This window comes from Xiphophorus hellerii, chromosome 10, assembly GCF_003331165.1.
Source record: "Xiphophorus hellerii strain 12219 chromosome 10, Xiphophorus_hellerii-4.1, whole genome shotgun sequence".
Lineage (NCBI taxonomy): Eukaryota > Metazoa > Chordata > Actinopteri > Cyprinodontiformes > Poeciliidae > Xiphophorus > Xiphophorus hellerii.
The window spans coordinates 26,440,558-26,448,057 of NC_045681.1; the positions used below are offsets into that span (position 1 = coordinate 26,440,558).

Below are 7,500 nucleotides of genomic sequence, written 5' to 3' on the forward strand. Positions count from 1 at the left end.
GGCTCGCCGGGCCTGCATTGAGGGCCCGATTTCGGGCTATAAGATGAGCTGAAAGGCCCCTGGAGCTCTCCGGCTTTCCGGGCCCTATTTCGGGTCCCTATTTCGGGCTATAGTATGAGGTCAAAGCCCCTGGAGGTGTCCAGGGTTGGTGTAGTCAGTGCGTAGCCGGAGATCGGGCCCCGATTTGAGGCTAAAAGATGAGCTGAAAGGCCCCTGGAGCTCTCCGGCTTTCCGGGCCCTATTTCGGGTCCCTATTTCGGGCTATAGTATGAGGTCAAAGCCCCTGGAGGTGTCCAGGGTTGGTGTAGTCAGTGCGTAGCCGGAGATCGGGCCCCGATTTGAGGCTAAAAGATGAGCTGAAAGGCCCCTGGAGCTCTCCGGCTTTCCGGGCCCTATTTCGGGTCCCTATTTCGGGCTATAGTATGAGGTCAAAGCCCCTGGAGGTGTCCAGGGTTGGTGTAGTCAGTGCGTAGCCGGAGATCGGGCCCCGATTTGAGGCTAAAAGATGAGCTGAAAGGCCCCTGGAGCTCTCCGGCTTTCCGGGCCCTATTTCGGGTCCCTATTTGAGGCTGAAAGATGAGCTGAAAGCCCCCTGGAGCTCTCTGGCTTGCCGGGCCCTATTTCGGGTCCCTATTTCAGCCAGTCATGTAAGTGTCCGGGGGTCAAGGCCTGCAAAGCATTGCCCCGACCCCCTAAAAACAAACAGGGCTTCACCAGCGCCATTTGGATAGATAGGATTTGAAGACCTTACAGAAAAAAATCCCCCCGGAGGAATTACAACAGACCCCTGGGAGAAGAGCACATTTTTCGAAAAAATGACAAAGTGTTTTGATCCAGGGCCCTTCTACAGCTCAGATAAGGCCGATTAAGGGCCCCCTTTTTCGGCTTCTTCCAGCATTTTAAGCCGTTGTTTCCCCCGGATCTTCTCTCTGGTTCTCTGGATCTCCGAGGCAGCAACGCTGTGGGCTCTGGCCGGTCCGGTGAGTGAGTCTCCTCCTCGGTCCTTCTGGATGGGCCTGGTGCCTCTCTGGCTCGGCTCGGTTCGGAGCCCAGATCAGATTACCAGAGGTGGTGCGGGCCGGTCCGCGGGCCCCGTTGGCCGGGACTGGAACCTGGAAACCCCCCCCTGTCCCACCACCACCACCACACAATGAAGAGACATGACACATCCTGGTGCATTATTCAAAGTTTATTGTGAACTTTCTGCAGCTTCTTCTCCCATGCACTGGGCAAATCTGCGCCTCATCTCCGCCATTTGGCCGACATCCAGCTGCATCGCATAGAATCGGTCGGCCGTGCGGGTGTCGTGGCACATGACCCGGGCCATCTGCGTCCGGACATCACTGGAGTGGGTGTTCCTGCACTGTGAGGGGAGAGAGAGAGAGTCAGAGGGCGGGCAGGCAGGCAGGCAGGCAGGCAGGCAGGCAGGCAGGCAGGCAGGCAGGGGTCGGATGGCGGTTATGCTGCTTTCCTGGATAACTTACCATCGTTGCCACCGCGGTCCTGATGTCGGTAAGCGAGGGTCTCCCTGGCAGCAGCATCGCTGCCCACGCGTTCCTGGCGAACGCAGTGATGGTGTTCACGTGCTGATGGTTGGTATTGAAGAAGACCAGATCGCACTGCGGACGTAGCCGAGCCCGGATCTCCATCCACCGCTGGATCCAGCCCAGTTCCTCGTGGGTGAGAAAGACCTGAGCACATCCAAACACCCGGGCAGTCTTATGGTTCTTTACCTGAAGAAGGGCAGAGAAATGTTAAATGGCTGGCTGGCTGGCTGGCTGGCTGGAGCCTGGATGTATGGAGCCTGGATGGATGGATGGATGGATGGATGGATGGATGGATGGATGCAGCAGCCTGGCTGCTCCATCCATCCATCCATCCATCCATCCATCCATCCATCCATCCATCCAGCCATCCATCCATCCAGCCATCCATCCAGGCTCCAGCCAGCCAGCCAGCCAGCCAGCCAGCCAGCCAGGCTAGTGTTAGTGAGTGGGTGCAGACTTACATTGAGTACGACCCCCGGAGAGGAAGAGACGGCCCCGCTCGCGGCCTCCAGGACCTCTTCGGTGGTAAGGTTGGTCATCACTCCGGCTCGATGGCCGTAGAGAGAAATAAGGTAAAGGCCGAAGAACCCGAACAGCAGGTGCCTCAGTCCCACGTCGTGCTTCTTTTGCGAGCAGCTCAGCAAGAGTTTGGGGATCCAGCCCCGACACTTTGCGATGCATCTGCGGAGAATTTCGGGCGTTACGGAGCGCTGTAGCTTCTCGGACTTGACCTTGATCTGCCGAAGCACCACCTTCGTTCCGATTTGGCACGTAGCCGACCTCAGAGCTCTCATCACGGACACGAGCTGCCGCTTGGACAGCCTGGAGCTTCTCGGAGGCGTCTCCATGAAGTATACGTGGAATTGGGTTGTGTTTACCAGGTAGACCTTAACGGTAGTTACGGCCTTCCGCTCCCGCTCGGTGAGTTCGGCGGGCCAGGCCATTATGCGTCCGGCGTCATCCAAGAAGCGCCAGGAGCCCAGCTCGGTCTTATCACGGCTCATGTAGCTGAGGAATGCAACAATTCGACCCATCTTTGACTTAACATTTTCAGCATGCTTTCGCGAGCGTACTGCCCCGGCCAGGTGCCGGCCGTACTCTTCTAGGTAGCCACGGATGACTGCAGGAAATGTACTCAGCCTACCCACCGTGCTCGAGGACGGGGCCTGCGGTTCTTCGTCCTCGACCTCCGGCACTCCGGTCGTCGTCGTCGCCGCCGAGTCCGCGGATGGCACGTCGTCGTCGTCGTCGCCGCCGGGAAGAAGACATGGCTCCGGCCGCTGTGTGGAGTCCGCCGCCGAGGTGGAACGTGGAGGGCTGGCGCTCGGTCCCTGCGAGGGAAGGGGAGAAGCAGGGGGGGGTGCGGCGGCGGCGGCGGCGGCGGCGGCGTCGGCGGCTTCGCTGCCCCGTGAACCCTCCAGGTCCAACCTGGTGGCTAAAGGCGGGTCGGGACCCGAGGCCCGAAGTTCTCTCACCTGCCGCAGCGTTTTGCGCCACTGGAGCTTCCTCAAAAGGCGCTTCTTCTCCTTGGCACCCAGGTCACGGTGAGCGTCTTGGAGGTGCTGCGCCACCCTTGACCCGCCGTACGAGCAGCCGCCGACGGGGCACTTCATGCCGCGAACGCTCACTCGCCCTCTGGCAAACGCCAGCAGGATCCTTCGCTCCAGGGCGTTCCTGACGCTGTGAACGTCATCCAAGTGGCGTCGCAGGCGCCAAGACGGCCGGTGACATACAGGGCAGCGATTCTTAAACTTAGAAGGCGTCATCTTCACTCCGCGAGAGTCAGATAGCGAATAAGGGGGGGGCACATCCGCACATCCGGCTATATGTGCAGGCGGGTGGGCGTGCTTCCCCGATCAAGCCTAATTGGCGACACCTGGCCTCGTTCGACCCCGAAATCGGGGCCGGATCCCCGGGCGTGCTTCCCTCTAATCAAGCCCTAATTGGCGACACCTGCTCCCAATTCGGGGGGCGTCCAATCAGGGGAAGCTCCTGAGATTGGCTTCCAGTTAAGCCTAATTGGCAACACCTGGGCCTCGTTCGAACCCCGAAATCGGGGCCGGATCCCCGGGTAAACGCGTCCCGATAGCCGCGCGGCGATTCCCCGGAGGGCGGGAGGCCATGTTACGACTCTAAGACGGGTTAGGGAAAAGGCGGGTTAGGGAGCCCCGTCCTGCGGGCGAACGTCCGGCGGGGGGGGGACGGGGGGGACGGGGGGGACCAGGACCACCACCACCACCACCACCACCACCTGCTTCTCTTTGCCCTACCAGGGGCACGACCCGTCCGGGGCCGTGCGTGTCGGTGGGTGTAATCCGTGCTTAAGTGTGGGATGCCGCGGTTCGAAGGGAGCTCCAGCCAGCCTGGACCCCGCGGTTCGAAGGGAGCTCCAGCCAGCCTGGACCCCGCGGTTCGGAGGGAGCTCCAGCCAGCCTGGACCCCGCGGTTCGGAGGGAGCTCCAGCCAGCCTGGACCCCGCGGTTCGGAGGGAGCTCCAGCCAGCCTGGACCCCGCGGTTCGGAGGGAGCAGGAGGAGGGAGCTCCAGCCTGGATGGGTCTTAGCAGGGCCGGGGCAAAGTCAGGCTACAGCCCGCCTCGGGGGGCCCCGACGTCCCGCTAGGGTGATTTTTGACTTCCGTAAAAATGTTTAAAAATGCATTCCTCCGGGGGAAGCCGTATGTTGCCGGAAAGGCCAGAGTCTGGAGAATAAAACGGTGTGGTTCTCTGGTTCCTGGGACGCCCGCAGGCGGAATTAAAAATCAAAAACCCAAACCCTGGTCCAAGGGTTAGGGTAGGCACTTTCCCGGGCACCAGCGGCCTCGAGAGTAGGATCAATAGGCCCGGGAGAATGCCCCGATCACGCCTGTATCACTCCCATCATCCTGGGATAAAGTTGAATTTTCGGACTTCCAGAGAGGGCCCATGCAGCAGCCGGCCGTGTCCGCAGCGGCTCACTGTCCTCGGCCTAGGTGCCCCGGAGGCCCCGGTGATTTTTCCCACTTCCATAAAATTTTTTAAAAATGCATTTCCCCGGGGAAAGCCGCATATTGCCGGAAAGGCCAGAGTCCGGAGAACACTCTGGTGTGGTTCTCTGGTTCCTGGGACGCCCGCAGGCGGAATTAAAAATCAAAAACCCAAACCCTGGTCCAAGGGTTAGGGTAGGCACTTTCCCGGGCACCAGCGGCCTCGAGAGTAGGATCAATAGGCCCGGGAGAATGCCCCGATCACGCCTGTATCACTCCCATCATCCTGGGACAAAGTTGAATTTTCGGACTTCCAGAGAGGGCCCATGCAGCAGCCGGCGGTATCCGCAGCGGCTCACTGTCCTCGGCCTCGGCGCCCCGGAGGCCCCGGTGATTTTTCCCACTTCCATAAATTTTTTTAAAAATGCATTTCCCCGGGGAAAGCCGCATATTGCCGGAAAGGCCAGAGTCCGGAGAACACTCTGGTGTGGTTCTCTGGTTCCTGGGACGCCCGCAGGCGGAATTAAAAATCAAAAACCCAAACCCTGGTCCAAGGGTTAGGGTAGGCACTTTCCCGGGCACCAGCGGCCTCGAAAGTAGGATCAATAGGCCCGGGAGAATGCCCCGATCACGCCTGTATCACTCTCATCATCCTGGGACAAAGTTGAATTTTCGGACTTCCAGAGAGGGCCCATGAAGCAGCCGGCGGTGTCCGCAGCGGCTCACTGTCCTCGGCCTCGGCGCCCCGGAGGCCCCCGGTGATTTTTCCACTTCCATAAAATTTTTTAAAAATGCATTTCCCCGGGGAAAGCCGCATATTGCCGGAAAGGCCAGAGTCCAGAGAACACTCTGGTGTGGTCGAATCGTCTTTAAGTCGTTCACAGAAGCCGAGATAACCGTTCAAAGTTTGTCCAAAGCATTGCCGCCCGTGAAAAAAAAATCGACCCTTCACCCCGGCTCCGTCGATAGGTAGGATTTCAGGACCTTACGGAGAAAAACCCCACCGGCGGGATTATAGGAGCGAGTTCGGAAAGAGGGCTTGGAGCGGAAAAAGCCAAAGTTTTTCGATCCAGGCCGGTTCTAGGGGTCTACTGGAGCTAGGGTAAGGCGGATTTAGGCCCCTTTTTCGGCTTTTTTCCAGCATTTTAAGCCCTTTTTCCAGATTTTGTCTCCGGTTCTCTGGAAGTCTGGGGCGGTAAGGCAGCGGGCTCCGGCCGGTCCGGTGTGTCTCCTCGGTCCTTCTGAAGGGCCTGGGGCATCTCCGGCTCGGTTCTGAGCTCCTTGGAAGCGTGAAAGCTCGGTCGAAGGCGGGCAGGGCAAAGGCTGCAGACAGTGCTCTGTGGACGGCTTGGAGCTGTCCGAGGTGCTGGCTGGAGCTCTGAGCCCTGGCTGTGGGCTCCGGTCGGTCCGGTGTGTCTCCTCGGTCCTTCTGAAGGGCCTGGGGCATCTCCGGCTCGGTTGTGAGCTGCGTGAAAGCTCGGTCGAAGGCGGGCAGGGCAAAGGCTGCAGACAGTGCTCTGTGGACGGCTTGGAGCTGTCCGAGGTGCTGGCTGGAGCTCTGAGCCCTGGCTGTGGTGCGCACGGCCCCCTTGGTTCCATCACAGCTGCCCTCGGGGAGCTGAGGTGTTCCCTGGAGGTGGTACGCCCGGCTTTGGTTGCGGTGAAGCCCCGGTCCCCGGTGCGCACGGCCCCCTTGGTTCCATCACAGCTGCCCTCGGGCAGCTGAGGTGTTCCCTGGAGGTGGTACGCCCGGCTTTGGTTGCGGTGAAGCCCCGGTCCCCGGTGCGCACGGCCCCCTTGGTTCCATCACAGCTGCCCTCGGGCAGCTGAGGTGTTCCCTGGAGGTGGTACGCCCGGCTTTGGTTGCGGTGAAGCCCCGGTCCCCGGTGCGCACGGCCCCCTTGGTTCCATCACAGCTGCCCTCGGGGAGCTGAGGTGTTCCCTGGAGGTGGTACGCCCGGCTTTGGTTGCGGTGAAGCCCCGGTCCCCGGTGCGCACGGCCCCCTTGGTTCCATCACAGCTGCCCTCGGGCAGCTGAGGTGTTCCCTGGAGGTGGTACGCCCGGCTTTGGTTGCGGTGAAGCCCCGGTCCCCGGTGCGCACGGCCCCCTTGGTTCCATCACAGCTGCCCTCGGGCAGCTGAGGTGTTCCCTGGAGGTGGTACGCCCGGCTTTGGTTGCGGTGAAGCCCCGGTCCCCGGTGCGCACGGCCCCCTTGGTTCCATCACAGCTGCCCTCGGGCAGCTGAGGTGTTCCCTGGAGGTGGTACGCCCGGCTTTGGTTGCGGTGAAGCCCCGGTCCCCGGTGCGCACGGCCCCCTTGGTTCCATCACAGCTGCCCTCGGGGAGCTGAGGTGTTCCCTGGAGGTGGTACGCCCGGCTTTGGTTGCGGTGAAGCCCCGGTCCCCGGTGCGCACGGCCCCCTTGGTTCCATCACAGCTGCCCTCGGGCAGCTGAGGTGTTCCCTGGAGGTGGTACGCCCGGCTTTGGTTGCGGTGAAGCCCCCTGTCCCCGGTGCGCACGGCCCCCTTGGTTCCATCACAGCTGCCCTCGGGCAGCTGAGGTGTTCCCTGGAGGTGGTACGCCCGGCTTTGGTTGCGGTGAAGCCCCCGGTCCCCGGTGCGCACGGCCCCCTTGGTTCCATCACAGCTGCCCTCGGGCAGCTGAGGTGTTCCCTGGAGGTGGTACGCCCGGCTTTGGTTGCGGTGAAGCCCCCGGTCCCCGGTGCGCACGGCCCCCTTGGTTCCATCACAGCTGCCCTCGGGCAGCTGAGGTGTTCCCTGGAGGTGGTACGCCCGGCTCTGTGTTGCGTGGAAGCCCGGACTTGCGGTGTGCACGTGGCCGGTGTCTCCTCTGGCTTCCCCCGGGAAGCCGGAGGTCCACCGGTTCTCGGGCACCCTGCTTCGGTCCGTCTCTGTCCTCCGTAGTCGTGTGCATGCTGCCTCGGTGGACCATCCAGCTTCTCCCGAGAGAAGCTGGATGGTCCACGGGCC

At 61.5% G+C, this 7,500-nt stretch overlaps 1 protein-coding gene across 2 annotated transcripts; it reads right to left on the bottom strand.

Annotated features, from left to right (window-relative positions):
• Positions 1–1,174: 1,174 nt before the first annotated feature.
• LOC116727347 (uncharacterized) lies at positions 1,175–2,458 on the bottom strand. 2 transcript variants are annotated; one of them, XM_032574739.1, is made up of 3 exons: positions 2,009–2,458; positions 1,485–1,691; positions 1,175–1,363 (listed from the first exon to the last, which is right to left on the bottom strand). In XM_032574739.1, exons 1-3 carry the CDS (start codon positions 2,393–2,395, stop codon positions 1,190–1,192), a joined length of 768 nt encoding a protein of 255 aa, XP_032430630.1. In that variant the 5' UTR covers positions 2,396–2,458; the 3' UTR covers positions 1,175–1,189. The 2 variants fall into 2 exon arrangements, with proteins under 2 accessions (XP_032430630.1, XP_032430629.1); XM_032574738.1 differs by having other exon boundaries at positions 1,485–1,733.
• Between the last annotated feature and the right edge of the window lie 5,042 nt (positions 2,459–7,500).

What these genes read in the sequence shown, in the direction of transcription:
- LOC116727347 (XM_032574738.1), bottom strand. Translation starts at nt 2,395, where the DNA reads ATGGAGACGCCTCCGAGAAGCTCCAGGCTGTCCAAGCGGCAGCTCGTG. An exon ending in CTCCGGGGGTCGTACTCAAT is followed by an intron (nt 1,734 to 2,008) that starts GTAAGTCTGCAC and finishes GCCCTTCTTCAG; the next exon opens with GTAAAGAACCATAAGACTGC. An exon ending in GGACCGCGGTGGCAACGATG is followed by an intron (nt 1,364 to 1,484) that starts GTAAGTTATCCA and finishes CTCCCCTCACAG; the next exon opens with TGCAGGAACACCCACTCCAG.